The 21,510-nt window shown below is 40.3% G+C and overlaps 2 protein-coding genes across 11 annotated transcripts in view; both read left to right on the forward strand.

Moving 5' to 3' along the window:
- The first annotated feature begins 1,898 nt into the window (after window positions 1–1,898).
- zdhhc21 (zinc finger DHHC-type palmitoyltransferase 21) lies at window positions 1,899–8,492 on the forward strand. Its single transcript, XM_035149712.2, has 8 exons — window positions 1,899–2,010; window positions 2,924–3,101; window positions 3,282–3,380; window positions 3,650–3,761; window positions 3,991–4,129; window positions 4,373–4,489; window positions 4,990–5,033; window positions 5,586–8,492. The coding sequence occupies exons 2-8, from the start codon at window positions 2,948–2,950 to the stop codon at window positions 5,716–5,718; spliced, it is 798 nt and encodes a 265-aa protein (XP_035005603.1). The 5' UTR covers window positions 1,899–2,010; window positions 2,924–2,947; the 3' UTR covers window positions 5,719–8,492.
- A 4,792-nt stretch (window positions 8,493–13,284) lies between these two features.
- The window catches only part of LOC118102696 (nuclear factor 1 B-type), a 72,196-nt gene continuing 63,970 nt past the window's right edge, over window positions 13,285–21,510 (forward strand). For 3 of the 10 annotated variants that reach the window (XM_035149072.2, XM_035149073.2, XM_035149071.2), the window contains exon 1: window positions 13,285–13,382. In XM_035149072.2, the coding sequence (XP_035004963.1) occupies window positions 13,308–13,382 (75 nt within the window). In that variant the 5' untranslated portion in view covers window positions 13,285–13,307. Of the gene's footprint in view, window positions 13,383–18,464; window positions 18,861–19,393; window positions 20,461–21,510 lie in introns of those variants that run through there. The other 7 variants (XM_035149064.2, XM_035149065.2, XM_035149068.2 and 4 more) reach the window with 5 other exon arrangements.

Genomic DNA, 21,510 nt, shown 5'->3' on the forward strand with positions numbered 1-21,510 from the left:
CACAGTTTCGAGGCAGCTGTCACAGTTGCCACTAGTGTGTGGGGGCAGTTGTCACTACTAGTTTATGAAAGTTTATTGGATAGTTGTTTAGCTCTCGGGGGGTTGGACTCAGAATGACATATTGAAATACACTACATAGGAGCACAGAAAGTAGAAAATAATAAAACAGATGTGAAGGGATGACACCATGACACCATACGTTCAATGACACAAAGCATTGACATCATTTAAGCAGAATCGGTACAAATATGACAAACAAATCAGATATAAACGAGCATGTTTCACAATACAAGTGGAGAAATACAGATCAATTATTCATGGTGCTCAGAGCAGTGACACGCCGATAAACATTCATAAACTACGTATAAATCTCAGGGACTAAGTCACAAACAGCGGTAGTTGTCATCACACAGGGTGGCAGCAGGGGCAACTGCCTTTACAATTCAGTGGCAGTTTCTGTTGCCACCGGAAGTGCCTCTACGAGCTGCCACGATTTGAGCTCGCTTGTCTCTCGACAACACGGCGAAGCGACAACTGCGGTGTTACTGCTAGGTGACGCTGCTGTCAACAAACACCGGCTGCTAATGCTAGCGGAAGTAGAATTATGCTACTTCCGTCGCCTTTATGTAATAAGTGTTTCATTCAGTTGGAATAAAAACACGTGGCGGTGGATGCAGATCAATATGAATGAGATCAGTCCTCTTTATATACAGTGTATGGATCAGACACATTTTAAAATCCAAGGAAGTTACAAAACACGCCGCACCCTCACGGGTAGTAACCGTGTTTGACAGGCAGTTTGTTTCCCCGGTAGCAGGTGCCGCACTTCACCGCACTTCGCCGCACCGCCCACCTGCGCACAGCTGCTGCGTCAAGTTAGCGTCAACCACCACGATACAACTGCTGATGGTTGATATATAGTATCACAAAAAAGTCTACAACAAAATATTATATTAACCCCCACGAATTCATAGATATATTTAAATACATGTGTGGATATTGGGTATTGATCTAACCCTAACCCCTTTTTTAAATGACGGCCCTTCGACAACAACTTAGTTACGTCGTATATTATATACCTACTATATACGATATGCATCAGTTTGCCATTATGGATAAAACAACAACATACCAAAAAAATGAATGAACAGCATACAAATAAGTAAATAAAAGGTAAACTGAGAAGATAACAGTAGTGAATTGTGGTCATTTTGCTTCAAGAATGATGTCTTGAAAAGAATCTTGCTGCAGGTTTATTGCTTTTGATCAACCAATCAATTAATCGAATAATTGCTTTATTGTTACCTGTACCAGAATTAAATTACCAAGCTGTTGGAAAATTCATGCACAAGATTTTTTATTGTCACACTGTTTATACAAGAACAAGTGAAACAATTTCGCTTTCATTACCATAAAAAGAAAATGATTTATTAATTGTAGAAGAAGCAATAAAGGCAGACAATAATAATGATAAAATTAAAAAATTTAATAAATCATAGTATGTCATATAATAAGAATACTGTATGGACATAATGAACACTTAATATTTCGATATACATGCAGGTGGATTTAACTTTTTCCATCATTCATTATATTTAAAAAACAGTTAATAATGATAAATACATGATACATTTGTATTTATTCATGTGTTTATTATTGGTAGTATTATTACTATTACTATTATTATTATTATTATTATTTCAATTATTATGCTTATTATAATTCTCCTTCTTCTTCTTCTTCTTCTTCTTCTTCTTCTTCTTCTTCTTCTTCTTCTTCTCCTTCTTCTTCTTCTTCTTCTTCTTCTTCTTCTTCTTCTTCTTCTTCTTATTATCATTATTATTATCACTATAGTTCCATAGAGAGTTGTCTGATTTGACAGCAGTAATAAACCGGAAGTGAGTTTCTCCTCTGCAGGTAACGACACTTGTCCTGTCCAGCCCACAGAGGCTCGGATGAGGAAGTAGCTGCACTGATTCCTGCGCTGAACAGGACAGCGATCACATAGAAGTAGGTTTGTTCCCGTTGAAGGGTTTAAAATCATGACTGGCGATCAGCAAGTGGGACTGTTTCTGTTTGTACGTGAAGGCGTGTGTTTTGAATCCGGTTAGCTCAGTGAGGTTAGCTAGCAGCACAGCAGGGCTACAGAGCCCAGCCCATCACAGTGTTTCCTGTGTGTGTGAATAATGATAGAGCAACCTGCTCATAATGAACACCGGCAGTGATGTGGAGGCTGATTCAGACTGTGTTGATTTGTGAGGTGTGTTGTGTTGTGCAGGGGACTGAGCTTGTTTACACTAACCTGCTGTATAACACAGTACTAAGGCCTTTGTTAAAAAGGTTTAATTTACAGCTAAATATGACCTACTGTTACCTCCTGAGCACGTGTCAGGTAGTGGTGTTCTCAGTCAATGTGATAGATAGATAGATAGATAGATAGATAGATAGATAGATAGATAGATAGATATAGATTAAAGTATCGCCACCAGAACTACTACAAAGCTGTCGCTGTAAAGTACATGCAAGAGTATTGAAGCCAAATATAAATACAGGTTTAAAGATAAATGACTGAAGCTATACAAAGTTGTTCATTAGACCAACATAGCGTTTAAAATTATGGCACAGCAGATGTAAGTGTTTTGTTTTTTGTAAGTGAAAACATTGCAAGAGTACAACTCCAAATCAAGACTAGAGATATAAAAAATATAAAATCAAATAATGGCTTTGTGATAGATATTTTATTTAAAACATATCATTTCTACAAACTCCACACTAATAGTAATTGAGGACTCACACACACTCCTCTATAAAACATATATGTCATGTTTATTAAGCATGTGTGTGAGAGAGCAGGGGACCATCGCTTTTACCAGACACCAACCACACGTTTGAATCTTCACGTGTGTGCTGTGGTCTTCTGTAGGTTTCCCCGGAGCCCCCCGCAGCCATGAAGCTTCGACTGCACTTTGTGGTGGACCCCATGGGGTGGTTGTGCATCAGTGTGGTATTTGGGATCTGGCTCTACAACACTTTCTTCATTCCCAAGCTGGTTCTGCTTCCCCACTACAATGAAGGACACATCCCCTGGGCCACGGTTGTTTGTGAGTGTCCTTGTTTTTGTTATGAACAAAGAAGGTGTCTCATCCATTGCTTAGGGGCCACAGACAGTTGTGACATATTGTGGCCACAAAAAATAATAGACATAGGATTACTTGTGTAAAAACGCAGTATAATTACTCTGGATTGAAAGTGCGTGGATCACACTCTGTGTATTTCTTCAGGTTATTACATGTCATCAGCCCTCTGCCTAGCGGCCCTCTTCAGAGCTTCCACAGCAGATCCCGGTCGCCTTCCTGTGGACCCCCACATACCTCACTCTGGTGCGGAAACAGTAAAGCCCACCTTACTTTCTTCCTGCTTTTCTATAAAGCAAATCTTTTATTGTTCCAATGTGTCAGATAATGCATGTTTTTACTGTTTACCCATAAATCAGTACACCTGTAAATAAGTGACTATGATCATAAAAGTGACGTCTCTCCTTAGTCAAAATAGATTGTTTGTAGATTGTTGATTTATTGTGTCCCTTTGTCATTGGTTAGCCAGTTTGTTAACCAGTAATAAAGTACATGTTGTTGTCTTTATGTCACAGAGCGGGAGCACTGGGAGCTGTGCAATAAATGCAACTTAATGAGACCCAAAAGGTCCCACCACTGCAGTCGCTGTGGCCACTGTGTGCGCAGGATGGACCACCACTGTCCCTGGTAAGGATGCACACCACTAATGACATTCTTGCTCTGTATCTGGACTGTATCTATATGGCACTTTTCCAGTCGAATCAACAACTCAAAGAGATTTACGCAACAAGTCGCATTCACCCAGTCACACACACACATTCATACGTAGTTTGTGCTACGTCAGACCAGATCTTATTATATATCAACATAAACATAGATTATACAAGATTATTGGCTAAATCAAGTTTATTTCCAGGATCAATAACTGTGTGGGAGAAGACAACCACTGGCTCTTCCTGCAGCTCTGTCTCTACACTCAGGTGTTAAGTTTGTTCACACTGGTGTTGGACTTCTGCCAGTACTATTACTTCCAGCCACTGATGGGATTGGACCAGGTACGTTCTGCTGGAATATTAGTAAATTATATCATCAATTGACAGAAAAATGCATGTGCTGCTTCTATTTAATTATCTGAAAGCTTGTGTGTCAACATTACCCACAATAGTTGAGCTGAATGCTTTGCTATATGCCTTAAGAGTCGTCCATAGCACTTGTGAAATATAAAAGTTAATAATCAACTCAGAAAAATGCATCAGATAATAGCATATAACATGAAAGCGTCACCGCTCTCTTTTCAGGAGAAGTTTACAACACGCCACGAACTGGCTCTGCTGCGGGTGTCGGCGCTCATGGGTTTGGTCATGTTTGGTGGCATGGCGAGTTTGTTTTACACCCAGATGACGGGCATCCTGTCTGTGAGTACTCAATAACGACAAAAGGGTTTATTATCTTGTTTCAAATTACATTCTCTAATGCATTTATGTTCATGTAATGATGCATGATGGTATATTTTATTCACAGCATCATTTGTTTGTGCTGAAATGCTAAAACCGCTAGCTTAGTGACTTCTGGTGGACTTTTAGGCTTAAAACACAGTGGAAATGTCAAAGTCAAACACTTTACCCACCCCCCATCGACATAGGGGTGAGTAGATAATGAGTGAATTTTCATTTTTGGATGAACTATTCCTTTAAGTGACGTGACAAAATAATTTTATGACAACCAAATGTAATTTATAAGCTTTCACAGTTGTAAGGTTTGAGACGTCAAAACTTAGCCTCCATGATCAGAGCTGTCAACAGGAGTTTGTTGTTCTGGCTGATCGGGTGACTCTCTAAAGATTCATCATGAAGGAGCTTCTTTTGTGAAAATACCCATTTATTTTGTATTGATCTTTGCTTTTCTGTCTTTACAGGATACTACCACCATTGAGAAAATGGCTCAGTTGTCAAATGAAGTGTGAGTCTGCTTTACTTATTCTGTTTCCTGTCTTTATGCAAAGCTAAGCTAACCAGCTGCTGGCTCCAGCTCTAAGTTGAACCAAGACCATGAACCATGAAGCGTCTTGATCGCGATGGTGGCTGGCTGGAGTATAGGTCAGAAACCCTGCCTCCTCCATGTTAATGGATGGGAAATGAGTCAAACTAAGAAGTCAAATTCCACTTTAAATATTTTTTTTTCTCAAAGATGGTTTCTGTCTTTTTAGTGTTTGTACCTCGCTACTGCAGCTGTATCCCCCTATTGTTACCGCGCAGACTCAGGCTCCAAATACGGAAGGCGGCAGCGTTCATATCCGGGATATTTTAGCTTAATCACTGGATAGTTGGAGATGCCTCACCCATCTTTATATACAGTCTATATGTTGAACAGAGACATGAAAGTGGTATCTGTCTTTTTAGCATTACAAGAAAGCAAATAAGCGCGTTTTCCAACACGTTGTACTCGCCCCTTCCAATGTTGTTGTAATGTCCCTTTTACATCAGTAATTACCTTTTTCTTTCCTCCTCTCAGATGTGGCTCAAAGAGGTCATGGCAGTGGGCACTAGCCGAAGTTTGCGGCACACGCTGGAAACTCCTGTGGTTGCTCCCGCTCCGAGTCAGGCAGCCGCTTCTAGCCAGCCACCACTTCCGCACCCACGTGTAGGTCTGCAGCGCTACACTACCTCCTGCCTGCACAGATGCTACAGGCTGCCACGATGAAACACTGTATGCACACTTAAAGAATCCATCTGCTCGCCTTCACTGTCCTCTTTTGTGCTATGGGAGCTTGGTTTGTCTGTGGATACTGGAAGCTTTTATTTTTGTGTGTGTTCTTTTGTTTTTTTGCCTTTCTCTACAAGACCCAGACTGGCAGTAAACAGGGTCAAGAAACCCCTTTGGGAGTGATGGGAACATTTTGCTTTTTTTACTCACTGTGACGGCTACTTTCAGCATTTGGAAACCACTTTAATGGCTAATTGCATCAGAAGGATGGAAGTCTTCACCTGAAAGCTGCTGGCGAAAAAGGGACCCCTCTCAGGTTACGTTAATAAAAAGAGCCTTTACTACTGACCGTTAATCAACCACAGACAGAACTAGGGTAACTCGGGTGTGTTTGTCAGAAAGGCAAGTTTTTGTATAAAGTTTGTGCCTTGTTTCTTTTAGCTATGTCCTTTTTATTGCTTACACATGAGCAGTGTTTTTGCTTTATGTTTGCTGGTTGGTGTTTATCCACTTTAGAATTGGGACAAGAGATCTGGCGTCAGCTGCCTTCCACTTATCCGTGATCATTTAATGATTCATGAATGTTTCTTTGCATTGTCCTTTGAATGTTTTATCTATGAAGTGATGTTTTATGAAGTGTGGTCACAGAACAAAGTTGATAACTTGAATGCTGATGACACCCGAACGGCCGGGTATGAAGATGTGTTATCCCAAGCAGAAGGTTAACCCTTTATCATGCCATGGGAAAAATAATCCAGATTTAGAAACTGTATATGTCATAGACCAACCAAGTGTATAATCCATTTGTTACTGAGTATAACAAACACTCCACTGCCAATTAATATCATTATCCCTTAAATCACTCTGTTTATCTTAATGGACTAGTGGTCGAGGGGTAGAGTCAAGAAGTTCAATTCCACTGTCTGCCTATACGCTAAAGATGAAGCTACAGCCAGCAGCTGATTAGTTTAGTTTATACAAATGTGTTTGATTTGTATTTTGTATATTTTATTTGGACCTTCCCCTATCCATTTACATGGAGGAGGCGGGTTTATGACTTCGAGACGTTTTGGCTTCACTTTTTGGGAGCAGCCATGTCGTCCATCTTCATATACAGTCTATGTTTCAACATAGACGTAACTTGTTGATAAGCACATTTTGTTTCCTTTTGACGTAGCCAGGATATGTTAAGCTAATCACTTGCTAGCTGCAGCTTCACATTGACAGAACAGACATGAGAATGACATTGAGCCCCTACTCTAACTTTTAATAAGAGGGCGAATTTTGTCTGTTTAGCTTAAATCTGCTCTATCAACCACAGCACTAACAAATCTTTGGCACCAACTTTCGAATCAAGAGTAATTTCTCCTTCTCATCTTAGTGCTGCCCCTGTCATATTTGCTTGTGACATACACCTTGTTAAATTGACAAACTGAAAATGTACCTATGGTGATGTTGCTGTTACTCTATGGTAACGATTAGAGATTTTTTATGAATTCTTTCACAGGATAAGACGATTCTGCATAATATGCATAATAATACTAGCATAGCATGGTTGTCATTGTCTATAATACTTGGCAATCGCTTATACGTAAACAAAGCTTTTCATGTGTTGGAAAAATTACAATATCCAAGTAGTTTTAAGTGCCTGTCTAGGTCTTCTTGTTATGCTCACGGTACATCATCATCATCATTATCATCATCATCATCATCATGTTGGTCTCCATAAAAGCCAAAGACCTGGGGAAATGTTGCAATAGACAGCAAGCATTCAGCAAATGCATGTTTCACCAAACTTCTTCAGAGTGGTTGAATATTATGCACTGATTTTTCACGTTAGCATGCAGTCTGTTCCACTGCATCAATCTCAGAAGAAACGTGTTCACTTGAAGTTGTTTTATTTGACGTGTATGCTTTGCTCTGTTCATACCTCGTAGTCAAGTTTATCACGTTTGCATGAGTGTGTGTTGATAACTTTGCTCAGTGGTTTTTATAAATCAGATTCAGGTTTTTGGATGTTTGTGAATTTTTTGGGGGTTCGTGGGATAAGTGGTGTGATTGACAGTAAAAGGAGAGGGTACTGCTGATAAATAACACTCTATTTCTTTTATATGATTTTTTAAAAAGCAATAAGCATTGTGTGTTTGTAAAGCCATCTTTATTGTTATATTAGTGTTGAAAATCTGATAGGTATTATGAAGTATACGAACTGGGTGGAAGCAGGTTTTCGCTCATTACTCACTAAACCGTCGTAACTACTTGATTGTTTGTCAAAACTTCTTTAACCTCAGCCAAGACTACTGTAGCTGCTGTGTGTAGTTGTAAAGCATATCTTCAATTATAACACGTCAGCCACATTAATTTATTGAATCAGTCAAGAACTGCAGGAGACTGGAGGTGGAAAAATATCGGAGCCATTATATGGTGTCCCCCAGGGCTCTCTGTTAGGATCTGTTCGCTTTTGTTCACATTGTTTATTGTGTTTTCATGCTGTATATGTATATACTTTTTATTCAAACCTCATTCACTGGAACACCTACGTTTTGTGAACTCAATTAATGCACCATGAACACAGTATGTTATACCCTAATGATGTCTAGAAAGCCTGTAAAAATTCATTTTCAGTTAATTATATCAGAAAAGTGTGTTATTTGTGATTATAGAAAATATCATATTGGTATTCATGTTCCAAATAAATTAGATTCTGAATAGGTCTGAGCTTTTTACTTTTCTCCTTTTTCAACTTTCTCTACAGCAGCTCTAATTGCGGCCACAGCTGAAACTTTTATTTCCATTTCATGGAAATGAGGAGGGTACTTAATAACCTATAGCATGCGATATCTCTATTTTCATCTACATTTATTTATTGTATTGTATTATAATAAGATTAAGTAGAAGTATATATTCAATTGAAATACTCAATTAAAGTGCAAATGTCTCCAAAAATATTACATTATAATCTACTCAACAAGGTGTCCTATCTTTAACTTTAAAATGTGTAATGTGATGACATACATTACACACAGTCAAATATGGCAAAAGTGATCCTTCTGACTCATCAAACACTATTTATTATTAATCTACAACATGAGAGAATATCTTGAGTCTATGCAGCAAATATGTTGACGTGTCATAGCAGGAAAAATGTGGGTGTGAATGATAACAGTAAAAACGGTAAATGCATTCCATTTAGATGACCTAGATCCTGGGTCCTGGTATTGTGCATGCTGTCCTACAGGTATGGCTTGCTGGGAAGCTTCATGTACATGAGTCATTGTAATGACATGTCCTGTTTTTCCTGCTGTTATAAGTCAAAATGTTGTTGGGAAGAAGCTCGATTAGCTGTTTAATATTCAATGTAAACTATTAAAATGCACACGTGAAGACTAAAATTGTTTACATCAAATACATGACTGCAGCATAAAAGTCTGACTACATGAATGCTTCACTTTCTGTTTGGTTCTCTCTGCACTACGTGTCACATTAAGAGCCCAAGCATCAGTTCAGTTGTCTCATAACAAATGGCCATTGTCCTAAAAAGTCCTTAAGTCCCAGTGAGGCGTACGTAATGTGTGCATGATCCGTGAACATAATCTATGAGTGTTGTCTAAAATGGTTGCATTTTATTAACATTATCTGCACACACACACACACACACACACACACACACACACGCACACGCACACACACACACACACCAAGCACAGTATTTCCCTCAGCAACTCCAACATTAAATCAAAATCTTAAACTACAGGGCTTTTAAATTGTTTTCCCGTCACAAATAAAGCTTTTTTTTTAATTAGAATAAAAAATGTTATTGTACCAATGATGAAACTGACTCGTCTCTTTTTTGAAACTTTGTAATTTCCCCATAGGATACCTGTAGATCTTGGAGCATCCCTGAAATAAACAATCTCGAAAATATGACAAAACATAGCTTTAAACATCACCATAAAATACAAAGCTTGAGCCAGTTATTCAATACTAACCTTGTGCTCAGTGCTTGGTCCTATTGTATGTGCTTTATTGCATTTTTTTTGGTGATAGTTCATTTGAAGGACAAACAGAGACGAACATGCTCCCTAAATTATCACATGTCTATTATACTTTTAAATCTGGCTGTGTCTTTAAATTGATCCGTTTTAATATCAGTGGTGTTTCTAGAAGTCCCAGCAAGTACCTATATCACACCAAAGAAAGTAATATTAGATATATCTGCAATAGAGATAATATCTACATTAGTGCTGAACCTCTAGTATGTTTTAATGTGCCTGGGTTGAAATTTAATTTGTCAATTTGAGCCTTACGGTAATAAAAATTAAGGGAGGTCCTGTCTAGATAATAGCAGGCGGGAGCAGCCTGAGTTAAATGTGCTCTTAATCTCTGGCAATTGGTTGGTCAACCCAACTAATTAAATAAGTGACCACCTGCTAGTTTTACAGTCTATGACATCTGGCCGAACAAAAGAAATAATTGGCCACATGCTTGATAAACATAAACTGCGCTCGGAACAGTTATGTCTCACATACAAGGCTGTTTACCTGTCTAGGATTGGAGTTATTGGCTTGGCGTGTTCTGCTGCCATTTTTTGCCAAAGCCTAGACACGGATTAAGTCTACACGATGGAACATAGAATTTATTATCTGATCACTAATTATGGGTAGCGCATTTTTTTTATTTCAATCCATATGGGCCATATTTCCTGTATGATTTGGTGATTAGGGTCACCCCCATCATCAGCTATGCTTTACTTTGATGCTTGTGACGTACTAGAGATCTGTACATTTGACCGGTATCTTCTTATAATTTGAGAACGATCCACTTTCTTTATACATACGAAGGAACATACAATTATCAGAACTTCTTTTACATTTAGTTTTCTAATTAAAAACTAAAATTCCAACTTTTACAACTAATACAGTATTTTGTTCCCGCTCTTAATAAAAGCATGATTACGTTTGTCAGACTCCATTGCGTCACATGTGTGGGCCTCCATTTTCCCTCGCAGCTCCACAGCTGAACTTTCTGAACACGGAGGTATTGATTGGCATATTGATTTTCAAATAAGCTCTCATTGTAGAAAGTAGAAATCCAATTAAAAGTTGAACTTGAAACGGTTAATCCAATCAAGACGATGAAACGTATCGATTTTACCCTCAAAATCAATAAGGTGCATGCGGCGTTCGTCTATGAGCTCGGCCCAAACATTTTCCTTTCTCCATAATCATGGAGCACGTTTGGCATCAGCTGAATAACGTGTCAGAAATGTTGTTCTTTTGCTTTGCTCAACAAATTTTTTCATAGAAGTGATCAAACTCTTCAAACTGGGTCCCATGACCTATAACACATTAAAGAACACTTTAATTCCAAATTAAATTATTATTTTTTATATTATTTTTACATTAATAATGTATTAGTTGGCCTCACAACAAAAAGGTTTGAATTCCAGTTTGGAGAGGGCAATGTGGAGTTTCTATTTTCTCCCAGTGTTTGTGTGGGTTTTCTCCGGCTTCCACCCACAATCCAATGACATGCAGATTGTGGTGAGGTTGACTGGAGGCTCTAAATTGACTGTAGGAGTGAATGGTTGTTTGTCTTGTATGTCAGTACTGGCGACCTGTCCAAGGTGTACCCCGCCTCTCGCCCAATGTCAGCAGGGACTGACTCCAGGACCCCCTGCGACCATTAGGATATAGTGGTTGGATGGATGACTGGTTTTTAGCCTCTTCACATTGGCTTCCAGTACATTTTAGAATTGATTTTAAGGTTATTTTAATTACTTACGAGGAACTTAATGGTCTGACTCCAAATTATTACTTAAGGAATAATAAACAGTTCCATAAGCCTCGAAAGATGCTTCTTCCAATTACACAGTTCCTGATGTATTGTTGCTTTATCCATCAGCTGTTTCCGTAGTTTTCCTTCTGATAATATTAACACACACAGTGTTCAGTGAGAGTTTATATTTGTCGTCTTTCCTCCCCCACAGAGTAAAATTCATCTGCCTGTTCTGTGTCATGAGCAGCAGACATTTGCTTTCCATGACGACTGTGGAGTGTCTCATTGTTCCCCATGCTTAAGAACCAATTCAATTCCCCAGCTCCTAATTAGGCTCCTAATTATCGCTTTATTAAAGTGCAATGAAAAGGTCAAACCTGAGCAGGTCCTTTTTAAATGCAGCTACACAGAGTAATCAGCCCCATGACAACACAACATGCAGCTTGCTGTCTGCACCACACGTGCACAATTTGTGTGATTAAGACTTAATATTTCTAACTTTAGGTCATTTGAAATTAACAAAGTAAGATTGAACCCTATACATCGTAAAACCTCTGACTTCAGTGTGCAACACAATCAAGTGAAGTCCTTGTCTTCATTTCCACAGTTTTCCCTTTATCTCCATCTATTTGTTGTAAGTAATGCTAAGTTACTGTTGCTAAGTCCACCCACCGTCCCCGTGGGGAAATCCAGCTGCCACTGAGCGGCCTCGGCGAGGAGGATCGGAATGCGGCGGTGGAGAAAAGGCCTTTTCAGCCGGCGTTCAGATAACATTTACATGGACACGCCAAGACGTCTTAATTCATGGATCAAAATACAGTCGGCCCCAGTGAAGCCCCCGCAGTGGCTGAGGGGGAAATCTAATGCAACAGTTCTCTTGACAACTGCTTGATCTTCAGAATTGGTTTTGGTGCTATTAGACTGGGGTCACCTTTAAATGTGAAGAATACTCTTCAGTGACATTAGATAATCCTTTAACACAACACAGCATTTTATACACAGGAGTCAAGAGGATCTCAGTGTTTGAAATTACCTTTGTGTCAGTCACAAAATTGGATATTTCACAGTACTGGCGGGTTTCATTTACTCGAAAATAGGTTCAAACTGAGGTTAAAACTGAGAGATGTCTGCACTGACCAACAACCAGCTTGTTTCTGACTCTTTCTGAGTAACTTTAGATAGATAGATAGATAGATAGATAGATAGATAGATAGATAGATAGATAGATAGATAGATAGATAGATAGATAGATAGATAGATAGATAGATCCATCTGCTCCTGCTCTCTGCCACTTGAACATTAACTGATTCTTTACAGTCCATCAAATCCATTTTTTTTTTACAACAAAACTATCTAATTTCCCATGACTACTGCATTTTGACACTACATATCCACATTGTTGTAATTCATCTGAAAGTTGTGTGTAACTTCCTTTGCAGAACAAATGTAAAAGAGGGGAGAGGGGTAGGGGGTTAGGGGCAGGGGGAGGAGGTTAGTTTAGGGGGAGGGGGGGTGGCGAGGGTTGCAGGGGTCATGGCTCTTGTAATTACCACAGTCAGGTCCAAGTCCCTGGTCAAGCTGTTGCTGATTTTTTTCTTTCTCTCTCCTCTCCCCCTCCCTCCATAATGCAGTGTTGTCAAGGACCAGCCTTCATGTGGCACAGCATGCCTCCACTGCTGATGCCCCTCTGATTTGGTTTTCTTATCTTCCACTGGCCGGGTGTCGGATGAGAGCCTGGGAGTGAGTGCAGCCATGGCCGGGAAACTGACAGAGAGGTCCATCAAATGGCAGCTTTGTTATGACGTGTCAGCCAGGACGTGGTGGATGGTGAGTGTGGTGAAGCTCTTTTGTCTCGTCTGCCTCCTCTCGGTTGTAAATTGTCAAAATCTAAAAGTGTGTGGTGACACATTTGGAGACTCTGTGAATACATCAGTATTTGGCTGATTTGGGACGGCAACCCAGTCTGATTCACCTCCCTAACAGTCCTGTCATAAATTAATTTACTTTTAATTTTAATTTTAACCTAATTTTGTTTTTATTTGATTATTTTATTGCTAATGGGACTTTGGTTTGAGTCTCAATTTATCTCTGCCCAGGTCCAGATTGACCACATTGACTTTTGTGAGGGATTTTGTAGAAAAGGTTTCGACATGCATATACAGTAACCATATAGTTCACTACAGCAACGATTAGCATGCCAGTGAGTGCTACTTTTTACTTTTCAATTTCTATAATTGTTTGACCGGAAAAGTAAAATTTGTCTATACGATCATGTGATCCTCAAGGCCAGTAGTCGTGACTTTCTTACTCTTCGATTCACCGGCAAAGAATCAACGATTTTAAAGATGTGTTTGATCAAAATGTGCTTAAAGGCTATGTATTCTCCTGAGACGAACGACTGAGAGACCCACTTTGTCTTCAGTAGAAGCGTGTTCCTCAATTGCACCTCTCTGTGCACCCTCCGCAGTGTTGATTTGATAGTGCCGAACAAAGAATCCTTGTCCAGCCCGCGCCTTTCCCATGCTGAAGAGGCAACACGGGCTGACATTTCATTCTGAATATTTATTTACTCGCCGGACAACAGGCGTGCTTTTATTGTGCCCCATCTCCAGGGTTTGACCCGAGGTTTGTTTGTCTGTCTCGATGCATGTAGGCTGAGAGAAATGATCCATTCAGTGCAGGCCCTGCTGCTCCTTATCTGCTCCTCTGTTCTGCCCTGTTTTCAGCCAATGTCTGTTGCACTGGCTACTTGACTTTATGCCCTTAACTGATGTTGTTTCAAAGGATGACACAGAATCAGCTTCCTCCTATATCTGCAGCTTGGTATTAAAACCGAGGCTAGGTGCTTTTAAGAATAAATGCAGGAGGGACTAAGAGAGAGCCGTCCCAGCAAGCGCATCATGGTCAAAAATAGCCGTTAATCAAAATTTCATATTAAGGTTAAAGATTGAGGGATTTAGCAGCTGATGGGCTGTGTTGTTAGGAAAAGATACTGACTGGTTGAGGAAGGCCCAGAGGAAATGGTGCAATGGGAGGAAGTTGCATCACACACACTAAAGCTCTCATAGTATACTGAGGAGAGCGGCATCTAAGGTCACAAGATATCTTTCTGCAAGTTCAAGCTTTATTTGTCACATGTGACATGTCTACTTTGGTTCATTAACTTTATTTTCAAACGTACTGATATTTGGAGTTGTATAATACCATACTGAAAAAGTATCTTTGTCAGTCAAAGAACTAAATAACATCACATCTATAAACTGCTTTTTCCCCGTTCTATGAAACAATATTCCAACAAGTCATCATCAGCAGTGGTTTGGCTGCAGTGACATCGTTTTACTGCTCATTTCACTACATGTGGTGTGCATGTGTGTTTTGATTTAGCATTGTTGGGCTGTGCTTGATACGCCTGGGTCCATGTTGTCATACGTCATAAAGTTGTGAGATTCATTTATTCATTATGAATGCTATGTGTCTGTGTATGTACTTCTGTGTTTTTCATACATGTGTCTGCAGATGAACACTAGACTGCATGGTAAATATGACACATTTACATGTTGGACTTAAATGTGCATGTTAATTAATATGGATTGTACTTTTGAATAAATAGAAATGAACATAAACTTATAATATTTGGGACAAGGTTATAACTAAATGACTCGTGCCACTGCCATGTCTTACTGGGGCTTAAATATGACGGCACCAATCTTATACTCTCACCTGTGCTTTTCATACTATTTTATTGACTTTACTTATTTATTCATTTAAGGGCAAAAGGAAAATTTACAGGCCGAGTATTGTAGCTACTGGGACAAAGTATCAACATACTAGATAAGTATTGTGGTAATTATGAGTATTCGCACTCAACATGATTTTAGTATTATTTCAAATGTTACCATTTTTATTTTTGGCTGGCAAATTTCTAATAAGGCAGAACTTTTATGATATGGACGTTATTCTACCTGTTATCACCACATTAAGAATTTTTAATCTTCATAGGATAAACCTGTCTTTTCATTAGGACTTACAGAGGTGGCCATAGTAATAAATTAATAGTCTAAATGCCATTTAAAACAGGCGCAAAAAAACCCTGCCATATGTGCAGGACCTCAGTCTGTGGCTTGTGTTTGCAGCCACGTGGGGGCGGTAGATCCATATTCAGAGGACTGAATCATCCCATCTGATTCATTAGACTGGTGTCATATAGTTTTGGGCTAAAAGGAAGAGACTAAAGAGTCAGTGCATGAGATAATAATCGAGCCTTTCATAGCATCTTAGCTATTAACAACAATTAAGATGTGAAATGGATGAAATCTGAAGTGACACATTACTAAAAAAATACTTGATGATATGAGTATGGAACAAAAAAAAAATCGAAATTTATTAATTAAAATGTGAACTATAGGAGCCTGAAATAAGTTTTTTTAAAGGCTTAATAGTCAGACAGACAAGATTTATTTACTCTTCACCCTGGAAATAGCTTTGCCTCAACGATGCCACACAAAGACTGCAGACCAGGCCTGAACTTTTACTTGAGATGATTATTGATTAGCATTTTATAATCATGTCGGACTGAAAGCTCTTAGCTTAATTATTCCGAGCATCGAATCACAACTGCTGATGGCTGCGCTTGATGCAGACACATGGACCCACATGACCACTGTGACATGTTTAGACATTGTGGGAACAGTGTGTTAATGTCACGATCACAGTGATGAAAGGGAAGGGACATTTTCTGTTGTAAGATGAAACATTCAATCACATTTCCTACTGCTGCTGCCATACAGCATCTAATGTATGATTAGTCAAGGTTGCCCCCCCCCCCCCTTTTAAATATCCCATCAGTCATTCACCCTGGCACCATTACTACCATACGAAATACTTTTACTATTACAACACTGTTTACCATTGTTGCAATCACTGATTTGAATTTTTACCCTCCAAATCATTTCATCTGGAGAGGACTTTCTGCTTCAACTTTAAAAATGTTATGTAAACATAGAAATTATTCGTATATCATACCATAATTCCTATTAGTTTGCGCAAGCAGCTATATCAGTGCCTTCAATGCAAATTGAATTGCTAAAATTTGACTCTAAAAATCTTAGAGGACAAAATATGGATAATATAGATATCAGGGATTTAAGAATAACTCATAGCAGCTAAACTAAAATACAAATTGGAATTGACATATGTATTAGTAATGCCACCTCTTTTATTTCTACTGCGTCTGCAAATAATAATAATAATAATAATAATAATAATAATAACAATATATTATGGAGCTATAATCATAGCAGTGTTGTGATTGGCAGCATCAGTCAGTGGCTCTCCATCGCTATTCAACACAGACTGACTGACTGTCCGGCTCTGTCAAGCCCCCCACAGCACGTCAGAGGAGCGGAAATGAGGGGCCCAGGGTACAGAGTCCCGGGGCCACCGCCGCTGGCCAATGAGAGGCCAGAATGCAAACACCATTACAAAACTCTGCTGCGTCAAGCTGCAGAGAAACAGCTCGATGGTCGACCAGGGGAAATAGGCTGGGGAAATTTCAAAATAAGAGGCCTTATTTTGTCACGTCTGGAGGTCAGAGAAAGTGTAAAAATAGCAAATGTGGCCCAAATATGCCAAAACAAATGTAGTTGATTTTTTTTGCCAAGGTGTAAACTGGCTGTGAACCTCACGTGTGGTAAATGGTGATTATGGCCCAAATAACACAAAACAAATTCAGGCCTTTCTTGGTTGACATGCGGTATTGCTATGGCTCACTTGTGGCCCAGATCTGGCAAACAGGAGCAGGCAGCCCGAGTACCATCATTCCATGTGGTATGCAGGCCAGATGTGGGATGTAGACTAAATCTGGGCCAAAACAATTTTGATATAGCTGTTTTCCTCTGTGTGTTAGGCACCACTTTTTCATTCGTAGATATTGGATTTCTTTTTGGTTTCTACATGTTTGCCTCTGTGGAGTGTTAGAAACATCATCATCAAATCCACTCCTTGGCGGCGAATCCTGCGGAGGATCTCCTGTCGTGTTCTCACATCGGCTCCTCCGGACTTTCTGCAGACTTTCTACCAGGGGGCCAGCCGGAAAAGGTCCGGAGGCTCTCAGTCGGACATATGCGTTCACACATAAACTGCTTTCAGACACTGAACATGACATGCAGTTCCTGCGTATTTTCTCTGGAGGAGGTGCATGTGTGAATTCAAATGTCCGAGTGAGACGCTCCACAGTCTCTTCAGACTTTCTCCGCCTGGCCTCCAAGAGTATAAGGTCTGTAGAAATCCAGGAGAAGTCGATGTGAGAACACAGCAGGGAATCCCCGCTGCATTCACCGCAAGCGAGTGGTGGGGTTAATGACGCTTCTAGCACACGACAGACGGAAGACTAAAAAAACAAAAAGAAAACACATACATCTCAGTGAAAAAGCAGCGACATACGTAGAAGACACTGACAAAGTTGTCTGGAGAGTTTGTGGGGATTAGAGCTGACACCAGTGTGTGTTGTCAAGTATATCACATGATCTCTGCAGCGGAGTTTACACGTCACTTCTTGCCTCTGTCTGCTGCACCCCGCTGCTCCACCTCTCACCTGAATAATGCAGTGGATTTGTTGCTGTTGTGAACAAGTCTGTGCAGAGAACCTCCTGCTGTGTTGTGCATGTGTGAAAGGCAAACTCTGGGTAAACTCCGTAGACAACTCTTTGGATTTTACCCACAGGTCATTTCTGAAAACGGCTTTGCAGCCCCTCCGGACGAAGTGGTTCTCAGGAGTTCTGTGCATGTCTGGAAGCAGCTAAAGTGGGTTTCTACAGCAACATAGACTGTGCACAAGCAGGGTTAAAGAGGCTTTTATTTAGAAAAGCCCCACCGGAATGTGAGCGAGTCAAAGCACCGTGCTGCTTGATGGTGGCTGCTGCTGCGAGCGGAGGGGCGGCAGTCCGGCAGACAGTGAAAGTGAAGGCGGAGACCAGCCCAGCGCCGAAAACTCAGCCTCTTCTGGATCCCGTTCAACTCCGCTGAACAAGCCCCAAAAGAGCGGTCCAAAAAAAAGTGAGACCCGAAGAGGAAGGAAGACAAGAAAAAAAGAGAGAGGGGGAGAAAAAAAAGCCGAGGTGCTCCTAACTTCTTTTCACCGCTATCTGCCAAGAATTGTCTTCCGGTGTTTGACTTTTTTTTTTTTTCACTGCAAGAGAAAAACCCTGCAAAGCACAAAGTTGAACGTGAGAATATGTGAAGCTACCGGCTTGTGTGTTTCAACCCGCCTCCAGGACCCCACAGTAATCCATGCAGTACAGTGCAATGGTACGTGAACGTGGATTGTTGTTGTTTATTTTCCAAATGTTGTTATAACAAGTGAACGGCTCTGTGTGGTTTATACTTGACGATTGAGGGCATATGTTGAGACGTGGGTTAAACTTTTTATTTTTTTTAAACATGGACCATAACATGACTTTTTTTGGCACGGTTTGGGCCAAAGAAAAAAAAAACTGCACTAAACTTGGCACGGCAGCCTGTGTTAACATCCCATTCCCCTTAATTTGGCAAATTAACTCTTATGTGGACTGTTGACACACACACACACACACACACACACACACACACACACACACACACACACACACACACACACACACACACACACACACACACACACACACACACACACTGCAGCCACAAAGTAACAATGTTTAACTTCCACTCCTTTCAGCATTCAGGCCACAATGTCACTTTCCTTGTGGGTGTTTTACATTTTATTCCATTTAAATGATTTAATTGTTATCGATGAAGACAAATGAGATTTAAAATAAATGTTTTAAGTTCATTATTATCTTCAGAAATTATCACTTTATATTAGAGATTAAAGCATTTAAATATTTTTATTTTTATAAGCAGGGAAATTCATGTTTCCTTGGCCCTTATGTGGCTGACAAACTAATAAGAGTGTGTGTTTGCTTTTGACTGTGCAACACACACACTCCTGAATTATCTGAACTTGGATGGGAATAAGCAGGGAGCGCATGTTGTTGTTGACAGGGGAGCTCCAGGGTTGGGGGGACGCACGGTGCCAAATCTGCGCAGGGAAACGTTCCCTTTTTCCGCGTCTGTGCAGTCCAAAGTCCCCGAGGCTCTTTAGACATTATCCCGCAGGAGTGAGTGAGTGTGTCTGAGGAGGAGGAGGAGGAGTGGAGTGGTGGTGGTAAATGAATTGTGCCGAGGAGGAGAGGAAGGTGCTGGGTGGTTAGATTAAAAGTTGTGCGTTTTGGATGAGGAGCAGCAAGAGGAGGAGGAGGAGGATGAGGAAGAGGAGGAGGAGGAGTGTGACTGTGTAATTACGTGGCTGCAAGAAAAAAAGAGTGAGAGAGGGGGAGAGAGGAAAAAAAAAAAGTTGGGTCTGATTTGCTGGAATCGCGCAGGAGCCGAAGGTGCAGCGAACGGTTTCACATCAAGTTTTGGTGAACGCAGGGGCGAACATCGCACACTCTTCTTCTCCTGCGCCGCCTCTGCTGAAGTGATGCTTTTTAAGAACGAGGCACCGCTGCGCCGTTAAGACGAGCCGCGCGTACCGGAGCGAGGAGTGCGCACGGCCGCCGCAGCCGCTCCGCTTGCACCGGCTCCACTGCCAGAGAGCTCCCCGTGCATGTCCGAAAATATATAACAATCTCCTGCTTAAAAACGTTTTTTTCTCAGCGGAGACGACAATCTTTGGATCGCAAAAAACATTTCATGGATGTCATTGGATAATCTTTTTTGTTTTACGCGGATAGCTGCTGCTCCTCCACAGTCTCACACGGTGCACGTCGGTCCAGGAATGGCGCGATAAAGTGATCAGAGGAATCAGTCCTAGTACATTCACTTTGTGTGTAGCCGTCTCGTCATGTACTCTCCAATTTGTCTCACTCAGGTATTTGTGTCTTTTATTTTAATTAAATGTACATTTAATGGCTTGCGCATTTATGTTAAAATAGGGTAATTGGAAGTTTTGTGTGTGTGTGTGTGAGGATTGCACAGTTTCACCTCTGCGTGGGAAAAATAAGTTTAGCCTTTTACGCGAAAATTAAGCGATGAAACTTCGCAACATTTATCTTTGTAATCCACATTGCTCGTGTTCGTGTTGGGTTTCACTGTCGAGATCTTATTTTCTTGTGAAAGTCCAAACGAAGAAAATATTTCACACCTCTATAGTCACCTTAAAGTAAACGATTCCTCTCTATTCCTGCGTTCCCTTCGTGCGTAAAGTTGTGCGTAAAAGTGAATTTTAAGGTTTTTAGCGACCCTGTATAATTAACACAGGTATCTCTGGTTTATTTAGGTTCTTTGCGTCCTCTAATAACCTCACGCACACTCCCCGGCTTTGCTTGAGCCGTGTTTGTATTTTTTCCCCTCCACGTGTATATTTTTATTTAGAGTAGAACCCCTATATTTTGAGTTTGGAAGTGAGAGTTGGAGGCAGATAAAGCCACTTTCACTGTAGGAAGATCAAACGCACGATAAGCTTGGTGCGGCGTTGGACCAGAGTAGCTGACTGTTTTGGCTGACTCAGTTTTACTGTTTATATTTTACTTGGCATAAGTAAGTGATTGACTGAGATGTGGTTTAGTTTGTACTTAAGAGGATTGTGCTTTTATGGCCCCAGCTGAAGTGCACCGTGTAGGCCCTGGCCAAGTCATTTATCTTTACAGCATTTGGCTTTAGACTGGGTGAAAAGAAGAAGAAAAAAATTAAACGTATTATTTAGTCTTTTTGACCAGGAAGCCAGTAGTGAAAAGGATTTAAGTCACTGTGACTGCAGATCACATTTACTGCTCACTTCTGTCAGTTTAATTGGTCACTTTATAGTTGAGAGCTGACTTTAAAAGCAGTTCTGAATTATTTTTTAACATCTCTAAAAGAATGTGGATCGGTAGCATCCACAGTAAATATAATACACAAGGAAAAAAACTGAATAGAGAAA

This window comes from Hippoglossus stenolepis, chromosome 23 (genome assembly GCF_022539355.2).
Source record: "Hippoglossus stenolepis isolate QCI-W04-F060 chromosome 23, HSTE1.2, whole genome shotgun sequence".
Lineage (NCBI taxonomy): Eukaryota > Metazoa > Chordata > Actinopteri > Pleuronectiformes > Pleuronectidae > Hippoglossus > Hippoglossus stenolepis.

Excerpts from the sequence above, each read along its gene's own strand:
- zdhhc21 (XM_035149712.2), top strand. The coding sequence starts at position 2,948 with ATGAAGCTTCGACTGCACTTTGTGGTGGACCCCATGGGGTGGTTGTGC. Across the intron at positions 3,381-3,649 it reads CCCCCACATACCTCACTCTG|AGCGGGAGCACTGGGAGCTG; the intron begins GTGCGGAAACAG and ends TTTATGTCACAG. Across the intron at positions 3,762-3,990 it reads ATGGACCACCACTGTCCCTG|GATCAATAACTGTGTGGGAG; the intron begins GTAAGGATGCAC and ends GTTTATTTCCAG.